This window comes from Paralichthys olivaceus, chromosome 11 (genome assembly GCF_024713975.1).
Source record: "Paralichthys olivaceus isolate ysfri-2021 chromosome 11, ASM2471397v2, whole genome shotgun sequence".
Taxonomy (NCBI): Eukaryota; Metazoa; Chordata; class Actinopteri; order Pleuronectiformes; family Paralichthyidae; genus Paralichthys; species Paralichthys olivaceus.
In genome coordinates this window covers 20208170-20227470 of record NC_091103.1, presented here as the reverse complement: position 1 = coordinate 20227470, position 19301 = coordinate 20208170, and the positions used below count along the sequence as shown (strand labels likewise).

At 39.4% G+C, this 19301-nt stretch overlaps 2 protein-coding genes across 2 annotated transcripts in view; one reads left to right on the top strand and one right to left on the bottom strand.

The window, feature by feature from the left end:
* nbeab (neurobeachin b) overlaps positions 1 to 2128 on the top strand; it is a 173174-nt gene extending 171046 nt beyond the window's left edge. Inside the window, exon 57 of the mRNA XM_069534755.1 lies at positions 506 to 2128. Coding sequence (XP_069390856.1) covers positions 506 to 596 — 91 coding nt within the window. The 3' untranslated portion in view covers positions 597 to 2128. The remainder of the gene's footprint in view (positions 1 to 505) is intronic.
* Positions 2129 to 2429: 301 nt separating this feature from the next.
* Positions 2430 to 18233, bottom strand: dclk1b (doublecortin-like kinase 1b). Its single transcript, XM_020088150.2, has 16 exons — positions 18037 to 18233; positions 17288 to 17670; positions 16698 to 17044; positions 10149 to 10248; positions 8966 to 9082; positions 8625 to 8719; positions 7852 to 7939; positions 7598 to 7767; positions 7266 to 7385; positions 6960 to 7106; positions 6283 to 6416; positions 6026 to 6103; positions 5474 to 5570; positions 5290 to 5370; positions 4950 to 5063; positions 2430 to 4433 (listed from the first exon to the last, which is right to left on the bottom strand). The coding sequence occupies exons 2-16, from the start codon at positions 17646 to 17648 to the stop codon at positions 4233 to 4235; spliced, it is 2250 nt and encodes a 749-aa protein (XP_019943709.2). The 5' UTR covers positions 17649 to 17670; positions 18037 to 18233; the 3' UTR covers positions 2430 to 4232.
* Between the last annotated feature and the right edge of the window lie 1068 nt (positions 18234 to 19301).

Below are 19301 nucleotides of genomic sequence, written 5' to 3'. Positions count from 1 at the left end.
CAAAATCACTTAACAAGCCCCTTAAATGTAATATTTTAAGATCCCCTCAATTCATTTATTGGCCCTTTTCCTCATTAGGTTGACATTAGGTATAATACAAGTGAGTTGTGCTCTGTAAGGTCATTTACAGAGGGGCATTCTGCTGCAGCTCTGTTCATTGTGCTGGAGCATTTAAGCCCTCGGGGTGTAGCAGTATAAGACGACCCTGTGAAATCAGCTGCTTTTCCTACATGCCAGCCGGCCGTGGACACAAGGGCAGAGGGGTTGCAGAAAGACACTGGGACTCAATGGTCTACTTCAGTTGTCACGGAAACCTGGTGATTTACTGTCACAGCCCCTGATGAGCGACTGTGCTCGTTTCATGGACATTTTAACAAAACGTTCACGTGCATGGAAACAATCATGGGTAAACTGTGGTTTTCTATTTTTCCTGTTTCATGAAGTATATAATATTTGACGAAAGTGGGATTTGATGTCACATTTTCATGGTTTTGTTTTTCTTCAGGACTTTAATCACAGGCATGGCGTCCGGCAGTATTGTGGCATTTAATATTGATTTCAATCGGTGGCACTATGAGCATCAAAACCGCTACTGAGGAGACAGAACTATGCAGCGGGAGGCAAATATGCAGAGAGGAACACCTACAGCCAGTGAGCGGACCACAGACCTGAGAGGTGCTCCAGTGGTTTGGACAACATCTGCACGGCGAAGATAACAAAGAACAGTGTGCTCACGTGAACTTGTTGCCATTTGTCGGTTTGCATAACAATCTGAACACAGTTACCTGAGCACCAGCTGAACGTAGCCAAACACATCTGTTGTTGTGGACGAGGAGAGACTGAGATCAACTTAAGTTAAAAAAAAAAAAAACAGACCTGGATGTAAGATTTAAAGTTCCTGTATCAAACTGTGAAAAACAAAATGTATCTTATGTTCAAAACATTTATACAACATTTGTATGACGGATACATATCTCACTTTTCTAGAAAAATAAATAAACTGTATATATGGACAGTGTAAAGGTTGAGATAAAGATCTAAATGCTGTTAGTCTGTAGCCTTCATGTTATAAACCTCTCAGTCACGTGAACCATGTATAAATGTTCAAAATGGCGTCATTGCACTGCAGACATTAGTGACACATGTGTATGGCCATTGTTTGCTCTTTGTTATTAACAGTGGTCAGATGTGCAAATGTGAAAAAACAACATTCATTGTTAATTTGTTGTTTGATTGTCTATTTGGAAGAAAAGTCTAATTCAGTGTGAGTCTGTCGTGAAGTATTTGTTTTTGATTACCACGTCAACAGAAATGATCAATTGTGATATTCCCATACTTACTTTAAATGTAGGACTTTTTTTTTTTTTTAATTAATGGCGAAGGATTAAAATTACTTAGAGTAAAACAATAAAATGATCATCAGTTGTTTCTTAAAGAATCCCATCCAGAGGATTAAAATCTAGATTCTTGGATAGTTTTTCATGACCATTAACATGTTTGCGGTGAAGCTGTCAGACATATTCAAAGAGAGGAAGTCATTTTTAAGACATTCTATAATTGTTTGCAAACATGAATATTCTTACTTGTGCATCTCCACACTTTTTCAGTTTGCCTATTGTTGCACAAAACATGAGCTCATTCATTTAAAGTCTGTGAAATCATGATCCTGTTGTGACACCATGTATTGTTAAGCAATATAACGTCTGATGAATGTTTTCAGTTTGACGATAAAATGATCTAATGATGAGCAGTGAAATGTTCCCAAAGTGACTGAGCTATTTTGGTGAAATGAAAAACTATAGTTTCTCTTTTTAATCGCTGAAACAAGAAGTTGGTCTCCTGAGCTGACTATTTAAAAGAACAAAAATATGCAAATGTTTTGAGTTTGCGTTCTTATTTTCTGGTGGTGCTATGAGACAACACCGGACCGAGAGCTGAGGTCGTGCATGCTAACAGCTACTAAAGCCATTTGGTTTACTTTGCTTTTCATTACTGTGAATTTACATCCGTTTGACAATTTGTTGGCATCATGAAGTGTACTTTGATTTTATGTAACATTTTAAGATACATTATGATTTGTTTTTCAAATAGTTTCTGCTTATGTGATAAATCAAAATTAAGAACTAAATTGAACTGATGTTTTTAATACAAATGAATAAATACACGAGTCTCAGGAGTTTAAGGCCTCTTAAGGATGCATGTATTAATTGAATCTCTGTAATAAAGGATGTGTAACTATAGGTCAGTAAATCAATGCTATACAAGGTGGAACTGAAGACATGCTCATTGTTTGATTAGACTGCCATCTGCTGTGGAGACTTGTTAATGCAGGCTGCTCCACTGACACTCAGTATTTAATTTTTGTTTGTGTGTCGTTGTCAGAACTTTGTAATTTTCCCCTTAAGAATTGAAAATAAGTGAATTACAGTTTGTTTTTTTCTCATTTAGGTTTAATAACATTCTTACATTAATGGAATATGGATGAATATAATACAGCATTCACATTCTCCATCTGCTTCCACATTAACACTGACATTCCCAGTTTTCTTCGAGAACCATTTTTCACAAACATTACATGTTTTTTTGGCGATGGCGAAAAACAGACACTATCTTCAAAACAAACACATTCCTGACAACTTACTATGACGACTTGCTCTCGGTGTGCTTTTTGGCAAAACTTAAAAAGCCCTTTAACAGCAAGTGGCGTGGTTTTACATTTCTGTTAAAATACATTTATATATAAGTCTTAACTCAGTTGTGGTCTGTCTTAACAGGACTGCATTCATCAAGACAGCATGTACAATGGCAACAGAAGTGGTTTCATATCTGACAGGCGTATATTGAAGAGTAAAAGACCAGAACAACTTATCTTAGGATGCATATTAGCAAACATGCAGGTTACAGTCTTGGATGAAAGGACATTCACATCTATGATTATTTGGTGAAGCGACATATGACGTGGTCAGAGGACGTACAGTACATTCAGAATAAAAATAGTAAAATAATGGATATTCCTGGAAGCACTGCAGTTTACCAACATTAAACTTCCCTCTGATAGAGAACTGTGTTGGACTCCATTAATACCAGCGACAGATCCTTTATTTTTATCTCACTTGTTCCAGCATTGTGAAAGAACATGTCTCATAATGTGCTCATTGGGCAGAAAACCTAATTGCACTTAAATCCACTTGTGCCAAGGCAAGTTTTTACACATGCACGTACAACCAACAACACCACACTCACACAGACAAATAACAAAACCACTTAAATAATCCTCCCTCAAGCACACAGGACCATCAACACTCAAACATTAGTGCCCTCAAATCTCCACGAGGAAAAGCTACTGAGCGGCCACACAATATTTCTCCTACAGTTCAGCAGCATGTCTTCTCAAGTTCTGTTGAATGGTGTCTAAGGTTTATGCACCTGAACCTAAAGTGCCACAGCGAAGTAATCTGGATGTAAAACAGTGCAGCAGAACGGTGACTGTTGTGTTGAGAGGCTTTTTTTGCCTTTGTCCGTTTGTGTTTGTCAGCTAGATTGTGCAAAAACTACAAAGTGGATTTAGACCAAACTTAGTGAAGGATGGGAAGTGGGCCAAGACAGAACCCATTAAATTTGGGTGTGGATTTGAACAAAGGGGCGGATCTAGAATTTAATTTTCTCTACTCTCTGTAACATTGTGTGTCTGATTGTTTTGTTGACATTTTCACTGAATAAATTAAGGTTGATAACACATTTAAGGGACTGAGTCTACGAGTGTGTGACATTTGGTGCAGCTTGTTGTTGGGCCTGGGCAGAGATATGAGTGTCATTCTAGATACATGAGCGTTTGTGTTGGAGTCAAGCATGAATATTCCGAGGCTATGGTTTCAGTATTGTTTGTTAACAACTTCTTTTAAAAAGTGCTTCATGAAGCAGACTGCCATTCCTGTAGTACACAATAAAAACCAGTAGAGGGCTCTATATTACTACTATGAACCAGTGCTTGCTGTGTAGAAATCAGGTGAAAGGACAAATGTACTAAAAATTGTTGCATGCTCTTATTCTTTGACCCAGAGATGAACTGCTCCTTAAAGTTCTATGGCAGGAAAGAAATAAAATAGGTGCAGATAAATGTGCAGCCTGTCAATGTCCAGGTCAGCAGACTGAACCCAATGATGGGTTGAATCTGTTCTGTGCCCCAACCTCTTCATAGAGGGGTGGACGGTGCTGTGGCCTCAGGAAGGCTCTCAGAACGGAGAGACGGGTGAACGGACAGTGCCGGCAGAACTCGGGGAATAGTCTTCAGACTCTGGGGTGAGGTCAGTGGGAGAGAGGCCGCGGGTGGCACCGTGGGAGGCACCGAAGCTGTGTGGGAGGTGGGGGGCGGACTTCACATCCTGATGGCGTCTACGTCTGAAAACTTGCTTCTCTTTATCAAGTGGCGTGGTCTGAGGGAGAGTGACACAGCGGCGACTGTTAGGTTCTCCACAGGAATACAGGACATGAAGAGCGGCATCGACTCTAACAGTTAAATGTGATCAACTGCATTGGCCTTACAACTTCTCTCCTTCTTGTGACAAAGTTTAACTTCATCTTTTGATGCTGCAAACTAGTAAAGTGTTCAACAAAACCAGGAAAAGCTACAAAAGGCAAAGAAAATAAGAAGTAAAGTAAATTAGGCCGAGACATGAAAAGGGCTCCACCAAGGGGCCATGACTCGGAGGGCGGGGGTGGGAAATGTGGACTGCCAGCACTCTGTGATGGAAGCCCAGCGTATTAGCTCTATGCTGCTTCATACAAATAGTGAATTCAAATGAAAACCAAAGTATAAAAGGATATCAGGAACAAAATTCTAAACTAAAGATATTTTCAGTTTGTAATGACGTCCAAAGCATCATCCCTCAGGCAGATTCACAAAACAAAAAGTTTCATTTACTGATGGACCAGTGCAGAGCAGAACTTACTGTGATGACTGACACTCCCGCTGTGGTGCTGTGGAGCTTTGGTCCAGTGTTGAAGTGCTTCTTGATCTTTCCAGCCACCAGCAGCTGGTGCTCATTCTCTGACGCACCCTCATCCTCGAGAAACACAAAGAGCAAACTTCAGCGACTCTACCAGCTGCGTTACACTTCATATTGTTTCTAAACTGCAATTTAAGATTCGAGATTCAAAAAGAATTATTGTCATTCCAAAACATGAGGTGCATGAGAGAAAACTGAGCTAAGCAGGGTATAAATACAATTAAATAAAAACTACTTGAACGTGATTCTAGTGAGAGGAGTGACCCCACTATGCTGAACTTACATTGACCCAGGGGTGATCGAGCACCTGTACCGCTGTGTATCTCTGATCTGCCTCCACCTGCAGCATCCCAGTGATCAATGTCTAAAGAGAAGCATGTTGGTTTACTCATGAGTAGCTGGTTTAATAACATGAGACAGATTCTGATGTTTCACACTGAGGTGGCACATGAGGAGAGAACACAAACCTTGGCCGAGTCAGAAACATTGTCCCAGTACGCTGCAGGGAAATCCAGCTGGCCACTCAGAATGTGTTCAAAGAGATCGTCCTGATCTTTGTCACCGCTGGAGAAATAAAAACAACACATATATCATAGGTGTATGATGCCATTTGTTACCTCTCGGTTAAGTTTTCACATCTGGTTTGTTTGTCAGCAGGATTATGCTCAAGCCACTGAACACATTTCCTCTCAACTTGGTGGAGGAATGGGACATGAGTCAAGAAACAAAACATTGAATTCAGGCACAGGTTAGAACAATCTTTTTCTGACATTTACATTCATTTCTAAGGGAATCATTTGTGAAAATGGATGAATATTTAGAGGACTGATATTATTTACTGAGTGTGTGAAATTTGGTGCAGTTCCAAATATAAATCTGGATAAAGTGACTTAAATGTGGTTTCATAAGGACGAATGGACTCTATGAGTGCCAATCTGCTTCTTGTTGAGATAAAGAAACTAATGTCACTGATGTGGTTAAAAGGTCAAACTTCTTCTGATATAGGAGCACATACGTACCCACGGAAAGGAGGAAATCCACACAGTAGAATGTACGTGATGACACCAGCTGCCCAAATGTCAATCTTGAGGCCATATCTTTAATTGAAGAGGAGAATATCCGGAAATATATATATCAGAAACTAAACAAATCTGCAAGGAGCAACAGTTCACAAGAATGATCCGGAAATATATATATCAGAAACTAAACAAATCTGCAAGGAGCAACAGTTCACAAGAATGATCATGTCTTAGATGACACAACTGCTCTGACCCACCCCGTCTCAGCAACAATTTCAGGAGCTACGTAGGTGGGGGTGCCACACACAGTGTAGAGGGGCCCGTTCACAACGGTGGCCAAACCAAAGTCCCCAAGTTTCAGAGATTTACTGCCATCCTGGTGCTCGTAGACCTGAGTGCACATGCAATAAGGGCAAGCAAGAAACAGTAATCACATAGATTATAAATAATATTCCTCACTGGGGTAAAGATTCTGTTGATGAGCTGGATGTGACAATAAAATCATTTTAAACTGAGTGAAAACAACAGCAGGAGCATTCAAATTCATCTGTGGTACAAACAAAACAGCAAACACTTAAGTTGTCGCAAAAAATAGCAACACTACAACTAAAAACTGCATTTGTGACCGAGTTCTCTTTGAGGTTAACATCTTGTCTGAAGACTGAACTTTATTCATTTATTTCAGAAACATTTGGTCTTTAATCTGAGTCTTGTAGAGTTAGCAGAGCATTATATTTCAGATTTAGGTCAGACTTTAGAAGTTCCAAATGACCACAGTGACATATGACGTCCCAAACCTTTGGAGTTTTGTACAATAATTTCATGTCATCATTTTCATTATTTAATTTATTGAATTGGAAGCTTGTACATTTGAATTTTGGAGACCAATGGGCCTATGAGGAGTGAATAGAAAACTTTGTGGAGTGGTACTTACCAACAGGTTTTCAGGTTTTATGTCTCTGTGGACAATGTTGAGACTGTGCAGGTACTTGATGGCACTTGCCAGATTGAACAACATACAGCTGGCATCTCGCTCTGTGTATTTGTTAGAGGAGGTGATTGCGTCAAAGAGATCGCCCCCCTGGAGAGAGAGGATGTGGGTTTAGGGAAATCGACATGAGTCTATGTATTACCAAGGATCAGGAGAAATCTGTTTTTACAGACAAACATACAATTATGTCACAAAATAGACATCTAGTAAAAAAACAAGAACAAGGACAGAACAATTACTGTGTTGTACCTTAACCAGCTCCATTACGAGATAGAGCTCGCTCTGTGTGTCCATTTCTTCAATTAAAAGTACGATGTTGGGATGTTTAACACGCCGAAGGATTGACACCTCACTCTGGATCATGTGCTCCTGAGTAATAAAGTAAATGTAATAAATGAAAAATCTAGAAACAGATTTTTTTTTGTTCCAGAGGAAATGGCACATCCACTGACCAATAAGGAAATTAAAGAAATCCAAAGCAGAATTACATCAATATCATCTAAAGAGAAAATAACTAAAGTGAGTAAACAGCAATTTAAACCAAATTCTGTGGTGAAATAACAGTGTGGAGGCAGACCCACCTTTCCCCTGCATTTATCTTTGCTGATGATCTTCAGAGCAAACTCTCTCCCAGTGGATTTCTCCACACACTCCCGCACCACAGCAAAGTTTCCGTCCCCTAAGGTTCTGCCCACTTTGTACCTCTCTGTTATGGAGGCTGGGACTGAAGAGTGGTCCTCCATTGGCTCAGCTGTGGAGTCAAACAAATGAGGATTTATAAGTGAACTTACATAAACATATTCCAGAATATTCACGTGTCATGCAATATCTTAACCTTCACTGCCGGGCCCATCTCCTTCATCCATTGAGCTGCAAACCTTAGTCGAAGCTAAAGAGAGCGAGGAGCCACTGTGTTGAGATCCCTGGAAGGAGAAACAGAGTGCCTGCTCACATTTGTTCTACTGTTCCAGCCTTGAGGATGCACTTTGAGATTAGATAATAAAAGTGTGGTGAAACCATGGTAAGCTTTTCACCAGCATAAAGACATGTGGTTTGAAAAGTGCGAGCAATAAAATCCTCCACCACAGCCTCCAACCCCAGCCAGCCTTATGATTAATTAACGATGGTGGCACTGATAATTGGATTTCGCTCACAGTTGTGGCGCAGAAGCAAAATGTGTTTGTCATCCCAGATCTTTGATAACACAGTGAAAATGTGCTGCTGACGCCTGCATTCAAAACATAAGTCTGAAATTTAACAGAATACAAACAAACAAAACAAAAACAGCTTGTGTTTACGTCGGGCTGATTTTCACGTCTGTATATTTACACCTTTTTTAGATTTGCAGTAATATAAGTACCACTATTTATTATTTATTTATATATTTAACACTCACATATATTTTGCTGGTAATTGGTCCGATGATTATTATATTTATTCGTTCAATAAACAACATTTTCATTTACAGTAATTCCATGTCACCATAATAGTTTTAAACATTATTAATTGAGGAAGATACTGTAATTATGTAAATCTTTGACATGGCCTATTTGGTACAGTATGGTCTAAGAAGTGAAAGTTATTCATAGGAAAATCAATGTGTATTACCTGTCGTCTTCGGAGGCTGGCTGGACTGGTTGGAGAGGGGCTGGGAGACTTTCCAGATCGAGGAGTGGACAGCTGACTGCCTGCAGTGCCGTTAGCTATCAGTAAAACAGAAATCTGCATCATGAAGATGTGCTGCACAATAAAATGCACTTTTATACATAGCACACATGTAAACATTTAAAGAAATATTGAAACCTTAGGAGAGGGCTATATTCTCTGTTTCAAAAACAATCACAAGTAAATGCTTTCCACCAACCATTACTCGAATCAGATTCTGACCCTTGAACCTAAAACCAAGTTTTAACCATCAAAAACCAGAAAGTGATAAAGATAGCAGCTACCTGAACCAGTGGATGAAGGAGACTTGCTCCTGCGGGACCAACCACCACTTTTTGGGGAAGAGCGACCCGTAATGGAGGGAAGCCGCCCGTAAGATGCAGACTTTGCAACCCTGCATTCTGTAAAAAAAATTCAAAAAAGTAAGATGCATGAACAAATATGCAACTGCAGCAACATTTTTCAATGAAAAAACTCGACTAACTTATTTCATCCACCAAGGATATTAGGTTTTCACCCATGTATGTTGTTACTGTTTGTTTGATTTGAGTTCTTTTCTATTTCCTTTTCTTTTACATGTCATTTTAACATATTCTTATGTTTCATAAATATTTTGTATCTATATTGTATGTAAAGCACTTTGAGCTGTAATACTTGTATGAAAGCTGCTATAGAAATAACCTTAATTATTCATCTTATTTGGATATGATTTGGATTATTCAAAAACTACAGAAGCAATTTGCACCAGATTTGGTGAGGGGATGGGGCAGGGGCAAGGAAAGAGCCCTTGGAAGTTTGGTTGAAGGGGTTGATCCAGGAATTTTCCATCAATTTCCTTAATATTAAAAGATCGGGACAATTTCAATAATGTTCTCACTTTCTCAGGAAATAATATTTGGCTATTTATGCTAAAATAAAAAAAGGATTGCTATGGCGTTGGATGATAGGTATGCACTCGACTTAGTACCATTTCAGGAATTACCTAGTTTTTTTGAGTCTATGTCAGTTTGAGGTTCTGGGTTTGTTTCAGTAAATATACCATCATTGATAGGGGACTATTTTCTCTCTGGTACATTAGCCTAAAACCACAGAGCCACAAATTGTGAGTGATGATGTCTGCTTTGTCCTGGAGAGCACATTTAATAAAGCACACACACACACATTAAACAACAACCTTAAACTAGGTCAGCCAGGACCTAGGTTCAATATGAAGCAAATCTGTTTTCCAGTCTTGTTCTAGTCCATATCCTCACCACACCTAATGCAGGCACAAATATTACACCTTTCACGTTTCATGTTTGGCATATTCAGTGTTTACTTGAGCCACACAGGAGGATAGTTTAATAAAAAACAATGTAATGTGTAGCCACAGTAGCCAACAACACAAAACAAAGAATCCTGGGAGTTTTAGAGCCAAATTCTTTCCACTGAGTGAATCACGCCTCGTACAAATGAAAGTGCACTCACCACTTTCATCCAGGTTGAAGTCATCCTGATAACGGAACTTCTCGGGGCCACAAGCAAAGAATATATCATCTTCCCCAAAAAAGTCCTGAAGACAGGTAACCTGGGAAACATTGATATATTTCTGTCAGTTATATTTTTAAATATTAACTTTTTTAGTTTGAAATGCAGCACAATTTGGGGAAATCTCAGATATGAAATTATACAAATATACGTATTACTTCTGATCAAAACCATTCAGGTCAATCAGTGTACAAGAGAGAATCATGAAAGAAAATACCACTGGATGAAATAGAGTAGAAAAAGAAAAGAGGATGAGATAGAGTTGGGCAGACACAATGAAACTGCATATTCATAATTGCCAAAGGGAAATGAATTTTGTGTACAGCACATGAATAATGGCATTAACATTTCCTCTCAGCCCGGCTGAAAGTAAAAGTTTCTCTAGGGTAACTACTAAAAAAAGATGAGCTCCTTTTAAACCTGGATTATATTCAGTACAGTCACAGTGACAATGTCCTCTGCTGGTCATTTAAGTGTCTTCGTCCCCTGTGAGAGATTTAGTCAATTATCCTCTATAGTCCAGGACCATTCAATATAACATCCTGTTAAGACATGTTTTTATTAACATCATCCATTAAGGTGTCAATCACATCAATACACATGAACATAAGGAAGCATTTTCCAAATTCTGATCTTTTAGCATCCTTCACAAATCATCGAATCTGATGGAACACAAAGTACTATTTATATATATAAAGTATATAAAACTGAATGCTCAAAATATGAAATGGTTTCCTGGTCAGAGATTCAATTTTAACCTTAATCCAAAACGTGGATTTGTTGGTCGGCACATTTTTTTTGTATTGATGATAATCTAGAAAAGATAATAATCATTTTAACTTTTCTACAAAGACAAACAGGACGACAACATCCGCTGCTCTCATTATTACAGGAGCCCATCTCAGTGGATGTCATAAATAAATGAAGAAACTGATGGTGTCTTGACCTTCCTCTCAAAAGGCGTATTGATATGCTTAATTACAGCAAAGTGCCAGAGGAGGAAGAGTTCTTCATTTCCTCTGCCGAGAGGTTAACTCGGTAAAACATCTGTCAACGACAAAAACAGGATTTAAAACTATTATTCACTACGTGTTTTGTCTCAAATTGGCTTTTAAGCTTGATTTTACTGATTATAAATTGTAGGATATGTTTATATTAGGGCCATTTTCAAATGCTAGATGTTGCTATTGATTACATAACTCAAGATTGTTGCCTAACACTCATGATTTAGTTTTTCTAATGTAATCAAGGTTTAGAAAACTGAAATCGGAACAAAGGCAAAAGCCAACAGCAGAAATAGTATATACATTATTAATTGTCTCATTAAGAACCATGCAGAGTTCAGCATGAGTTTAATGTGATGACTTAAGTGCTGAAGAACAAAGGCCAGACAAGAAAACCAACACAGTCTATCAACTGCCCTCCAACCATATTTCTAATATCATGAGTTAATGATCTGATCTCTATTGTACAGATCTCATTACTTAAGAAGAAATATACACTAGGCCATATTATATGCAGTTTCAATAAACTGCATCTAAAATGTTGAAATGTTGGATTACTCGGCAAAGGAGATGACTAATTCAGTTTAAAAAATGCAGGATGAACATGTCCAAACAGTTAAAGGTCATCCAGATATGAAATTTTAAAAAAAACATTGAGCACAGAGGGGGTGGTTAACATGGGTATTTTCTCTGACAGCCCCCACCCCCAATCCCATCAAAACAACAGAAAGATCCCAAGAGGGAGAAGACCCCCACAGCCGTTGCCAAGGAGACGAGACAGAGGCTGAGTTAGAGCGCATGAGTGGGACACGGCTACTTTAAGATCAGATCCTATCTGGAGCACGGAGCAGCACAAGCTGCAGACAACAGAATAGTATCACCATCAGTCCAGGCAAGACGCATAACTGGAAAAAATTACGAGTGTTGTGCTTCATATTGATTACTTGTGCCTGCTGGCTCAGTGACACAGCAGTTCCATGAGGTCTACCATCCCCCCTAGACCACCCCCACCCATCAGCCCCCTTCCGGGTCCCGGCTGCAGCATCCAGTGGAAATATTATTATAATATCCGTCAGGATTTTATCTCGGAAATCCAGTCCAGCGAAAACACAATGGGAGATCAGAGAGCTGATCAATCTCTGCCATGGTGGAGAAAATAGATTACACAACCTGAGGTAGAGCAGCTGGGTACTGCATACCCCCCCCCCCCCCCTCAATGTGCTGGCCAGAAACATGACTCAGCTTCATCTGTTACACTTACATAGAAAGCATGCTTACTTTTTTAAACGTTGAAATAACTCCTTTTCTGGAATCAAGGGTCTATTACCTGCTGTAATGTACTTTATGTGTGCACATTCAAGTGTCCAGTAGGAAGAAGAAAGGGTTTTAAAACCATGTATTTATAGTTACAGACACGATCCAAGACAAAACTGTGACAATAACTGCAGTGGTAAAGACCAATGAGTTATAGATTCCTTAAAAAGAACAATTCAACACCATCCACCATGCTGAAATCTAAACGGACACACCAACGACCCAAGCACACATTAAAATACATATTTAAAATGTTCCTTAACATAATGTCTTAGTTTTGAGTTACTTTGTCACTATGTCTCTGCCACAGAGATTAGGTTTTCACCCGTCTGTTTGTTTGTTGGTTTCATTGTTTTTTAAGCAAGATCATGCAAAAACTACTTGACAGATTACCATGAAATATGAGTGAAGGATGGGATATTGGTCAGGAAAGAACTGACTTAATTTTGGTGCAAATCCATAACAAGGGGCGGATCCAGGAATTTTTTATCTCTGTCTTCATGTATTTTACTGCCACTAGATGCTTGAATTTCCTTCGGGATCAATAAAGTATCTATCTATCTATCTTTGTGAGATATTTTACATTTTCACTGATTTCCCTGGAAACAATCATGGATCTTTATGAAAAGGTTTAAGACGTAAAGGTACAGCGTGTAGAATTTAGTGACATCTAGTGGTGACGTTGCATGTTGCAGCTAGATACCCCTCACCTCACCCTTCCCTTCCAAACATGAAAGAGAACCTGTGGTAGCCTTCAGTTATCATAAAAACTCAAAAGATATTTTGAGGGCTACTGTAAAAAACATGGTGGCCTCCGTAGAGAGGACCCGCTTCCGATGTAAATATAAATTATTTGAATATAAAGGGCTCGTTCTATGGTAAAGAAAACCACAATTCATAGAATTTAGATGAAACACGGTTGAAAACAGTTAAATAAGTACTTGCTTCTGACATTCTGTTCGGTTTCAGCAGTACCAACTTTAGCTCAAGCACATTTTGTGGGCACTCAGTACAAAAAGAGGATGACAGAGAAAGTGTCCTCTCCACATTGAAGGCAGTAGGATACTGAGCAAGTCACTGTTCTGTGTTTAAAAGCCAAGTCACAGCAGGAGGTGAGAGGAAAGCCAGACAGCCTCACTTTCTCTTCCAGCCATCTTGCTCCCCTTTAGTTGCACGTTATTTATACCTTATACAGGTTTTAAAATGGCAGGGTTTTACAATGATATTCTCTCAAAATCATACAGCAATAGATATTCATTTCAATAGCAGTGTATTTCTTAAATTAGACAGCATTCACAAAATAAGACCTTACAGTTGTACCAAAAGATGATCCATCTCTGTCCAAAAGCAAAAAACGACTACTTTTATATCTTACTTTTAAATTGTTAATCTAAAATCAGTCCGTGAAACAATTGATTCTCTACAAAGGCTTTGAGCACTGTGCTGACAGGACATCTGTAATATGAGCAGAGAACCACAGAGATTCATTACGGGCACATGCAGGCCAAACCAAGAAATGGCACAGTCAAGGTCAACGTGAAGAAGTGATTTGTAAAACATAAGCTAGGTTCAGCTCCCTGGCTCATTCAGCGCCATAAATCTCATCCACCTCCACCCTGTATCTCATTTCTAAAGCAGAAATGGGCTGTTGATCACATATACTGACGCATCTTCTGCTTTCCTGCATTGATGTCGAGCCAGACTTGGTCCTCTGGAGGCTGTTGACGTCTATTTCGACATAGACTTTGACTCTGCTGATCCAGAGATGTTAGTGGTGTGCATAATACAATTACAGTGCAGAGACACATCCATTACAGAGGGGATTTAAATGCCATAGGCTAAGTCTCCTCTCAGTCATGCAAATACCCTCTGCTCCATCCCATTCAAAACAGCAGGATCACACCAGGCCATGGCATGTTTTCAAAGGGCCTTCTCTACAGGGTGCCTGTTTCTCATCGCTTTCTATCTTGTGGTTGTGCTAGTGTGGGTAATGTTGATTTTTCATCTTTATAGGCAGCTTTAGAAAAGTTTAGCCAATTCCTAAATACTTGGTCAAAGTTAAAAGTGACTGTCATGGCAGAACACCATGACTCAGCACGATGGGTGGTTCACAGCCATAAAGCAGAACCACCCGCTGAGCAGATCCACTAATAGAACCATGAGTCCAAAACAGAGAAATGGGGTGTGACTGCATGAGAATATCATCCATTTTAAAATCTTAATGTTTAATCAATGGCAAATTAGCAGTTATACTATTTTAAGTAAATAAATGAGCTAATGAGGGTAGATGTGTTTGGAATTTTTATTGACTATGTGTTTTACATAATAAACTTTCAATTTGAATTAACAGTCAATTGTTTATTTGTATTAACTATTCAAGCAGCAGGGATTGAAATCCCTAAACCAAACAAGAGAATGTAGCAAATGAGTCCCTGACACAGTAAACAGGACATCTATCTCTGATCTAGTAAAATGTCATGTCCATTTTATGACTACTAAATAATAATTCTGAGGATTTGTGAAGGCAGATGTGTTTGTCTGTGAAAAAATCTCCCAACTGTTCCCTGAATTGCTCCTATCCTGGGATTATAGCTCAGCCATGTGCTCCATCTTCCTGCTACGTGTGTAATAAGGCCAACAGACCAAGCACTGCATCTACACGAGTCCTCTCACACTACACCTACAGTCCTGACATCACTACTGCACCGCTCAGCCGCAGAGGCTGTTCCTTAGCAACCAGCTCGGGAAACCATGTCACCATAGAAACCATCAGAAGAAAAAATAAAATATAGAGTGCAGGTGACAAGAGTTTATGGAGAGGTTTGGAGCTGAAGTTGAGAGCTGACTATTTCAACAGAAATAATCAGCTCACACACACACACACACACACACACACAACAAAAGCAACCATCTCCACAATAATGTAAAGGTGCAATGTGGTGTGAAAAAAAAAAAAACTTCCAAGTAATGAATACTGTTGATAAAGTTAGTCTGGTTCAAACCCACTAAGTGAATATCCAGTTAATCATGTGCCGCTGTAAGTAGGAATATGAGATGGAGTCCTAGAAACCCATTTCTCATAATACATTTAGCAAATACTCCCAGTTGACTTTGACTCTACTGGGATGCCTATCTTATTGGGTAAGGAGGAAACTCTCAGAGAAATGAAAGAGGAGCTGAACAGGCCACATCACAGTCTGGTTTGTTTTCTTTGTCTTTGATTTATAAATATATATGAACTTGAGTTGAGCTAAAACTCCCCATGTAAGATGGAAAGCAGGAAACGTTCACATCCCAAATAACTTTCACCGCAGCCAAATGAATCTAGGCACCGCATCAGCTGCACTGGGAACAATTGCCGAAGGTTGTGCCCATCTCCTTTGACTTCTATCCAACAAAAGCTTCCTTGCATCCTCCCCACTTGTGAGCAATTAATGCACTATAGTGTTGGAGAAAAAGGGCATCAGATAATGGCATTCTCTCAGGTACAGAGCACTTAGGGCTTTTGTTGAAATAAGCATCCTGTGAATAAAATGTGCAGGTTATGGATATATCAAAATAACAAGTGCAATATCTATGTCGTTATTAATAAAGGTAAAATAGGTCAATACAGAACTGTGATGCTACAGTGATGTATATGCACCAGCTTACTTTCACAATCTTTGGTGAAAATAAAATGCTACAATTATCATTCCATATATAATAGTCTTGTTGCTAACTCTATTAAAATAATCCAAACTAGATTTATTTGCATATTGTTCAGCCCTGATTAACGTCTCAAATACCTACAAGATTAATGTTGGGCACAAATGTGCAACCATGCCTAACCTTTATCATCGAATGAATCCAAATACACAAAGAGTAGTTTGTGATTTTGGAAAATTAAGTCTGTATTGTCCTTCTTTAACTGATGCACAGTATATTTGTATGCACCTTGTGCTGTTGCTATAAAACATAATACAAGCTGTGGACTTACTACAGTGTGCATTGTTTGCTTCTGATTTAAAATATCTAGACTTGATTTCCATAGAATAAAATGTTGCTGAACTTTTAGGGAAACTAAATTATAGAAATACAACTGCTATTTTAAATGATCTCCAATTATTACCAAACAGCCTAAAAATAGATGTGAGGATCTCAGAAGCATTCTGTAGAAGGATAATGGACCTACCATCTTGCCGTCAACAGTAAATAGCCTTTTGACGACTCCAGAGTCCATCTTAACGGCGTCTGTGATGTCAGTCATGACTTGCTCAAAGGAGTGTGCAGTCTTCTTGTTTAGCAAGACCCGTATGGCCTTGCGAGGCTTTACTCCACTGCGGACGATGGTTACCAGCTTGGGCCTTATGAAGTCCTTGCTCTCTCTATTTTCTGGGCATCCCGCCTTGGAGCTACCCAGGGAAGAAGGGTCACGGATGGACACGGCAGTCCTAGCACCAACTGACCAGTTGGGATTTACATTCCTGGTGTATTCCAGCTTCTTGTAGGGCTCTATGGACGCACACACATAGCTCTCTCCTGCCGAGGAACAACAAACATTAGAAGAGTTTTTACTTGCTAACAAACAAAAGCAAAGACACAAATAAGAGATAAGGATCACAGGGCAGTGTGACACTGGCTACTTCATCTGTACAATACTGCAGAAGTCAGAAATGTTGTTCTCACTTGAATCAGCTTCTGGTTTTGTTGAAGTGTTTCACTCCACCTGATCTCAAACTAAACGTGGAGGGAAAACTAACCAACATTCAGAGCACTGCTCACCTTCCACCAGCTGGTCCATGCTGGTGATCTTCGTCATCCCATCGATGGTGTATATGGTCCTCACCCCTTGGGGCAGGTTGACGTTGTCTGACAGAGCTCTCGTGAGGTCGGCCAGCAGAGCTTCTAGGGACCTGAATCTCTCCTGAGAAATGGCATATACAATCCCTTTGAAGTAGCGGTCCCCGTTGCGGTAGAAGCGGATCTTCTTGGCCTTCTTCTCTGAGCTCAGAGCTTGCAGGGTCCTGGTTCTGTAGAGGCTGCAGTGGGCACTGTGCGTGGGACTGGGAAGCCCATTCCCTCTTGAGCCCCTTCGGGTGTATCTCAGAGCCTTGTCCCGCTCATCGAAGTGCTCCAGCTCCATGACTGTGCAGTGCTATCACACCCTAATAATACAAAGAGGATGCTTGTTATATGAGTAATCTCTTTCATTTTAAACTGCATTACACATTATGAGCAATCAGGTTCTCTACACACTCCTGATACAAGCTTTGATGCTGCTAATGCTGCAAGTACATGCATTATAGGAAGTAACATGTCACACCCATTTCATGCTGGTGTGGCTCAATTCAACCTTTACAGCAAAGCACTTCACATGCATGAGTGTAGCATTTTCAGTGGATGATGCACAACACAAACAATGTAAACATGTTTAAGGATCTTGACTGGAAGCAAATTCTAATAGATTAACAATAAAAAAGAAAACGGTACAGAACATGTAGATTTTCTTGTTTTGCTGCAGTCTCTCTTACCTCAGACGTGAGGACAGATGGAATCAAACGTGTGTCTGCAGGTGCAGCTCGTCTCAATGAATCATTTACTCGTTTGATGCCTGTCTGGATGAACCATGCGTCCCTTTGTTGCCCCTGTGATGGTTCTCTGCTGCTCTGCCGTGTGCTCACACGCAGAGAGGAGGTAGGGCTGGAGCCGGTGTCCTCCACCCTCCCTCCTCCCTCCCTCCCTCCCCTGCTCCTCTGCCATTGCAGTGATTTACACCGGACCGTTTGGCTGTCAGCGCTGCTCGTGCACGGTGAAGACAGAGCGCGCACTCGAGGAAATCTTCGCGTTCATGTGATGTGTTTAACTTATTTGTTAATTAATTCATCAATAATTATTAACCAATTAGCCCACAGGCAGGCGGTGGATTATTATTATTTTTATTATATAAATGTTTTTATTTTTACCTATATGTATGGAAAGCAAATATGTCATTATTATCATTATTATTATTAGTAGTAGTAGTAGTAGTAGTAGTATGTATTCTTCTTCTTCTTATTATTATTATTATTAGTAGTAGTAGTAGTATTTATTGTCTATTATCATTATTATTATTGTTATTAACACTATATCCAGCCAACATTTCCATAGTTTCAGGATGTTGCACATAGTTCACCATAGCGACAAAAAGTAGCAATAGTAGTGCGCTAACGTTAGTTAGCAAAACTTCTGGTACCTACGGTGGCCGAGAGCTCAATGCACCGCAAATTAGGAAAACATGCAAATAGAAAAAAAACGTGCAAATTAAGAAAACAACCTCATCAATTTGAGGACGCTGCAAAAAGTCACATAACATGCAGATACAGAAAAGCGCAAAGCATTGAACAAGTGACAGGTTTATCACAGTTTAATTGAATGATTGTTGTGTGTATAATAACATAATCCTTAACTTTTCTCCAGAATGCTTTTTGTGTGCTGGCATTCATAAAACAAGTGTTATGTTGTTTCTTCTTAAGTTATTCACAATTGTCATCAATACTTAAAAATCTTGATATAAATTTTTGCTCCGTGATATATTTAATCAATTGGTTCAGTCACACTCTGACAACATTGATAATCACAGTGATGAGTCGCTTAAGGATGCATTCAGCACAGGAACTGATAAACTCACTAAAATCACTTAAATGAGCAGACAATCACCTCATGGTTGGTTGCACATGTTTTTGTATCTATAAAATAATAGTTTTTTTGCAAATGTTGTTTTGCTGTTATACTTCAATAAGCCTATAGTTGCAGGAAA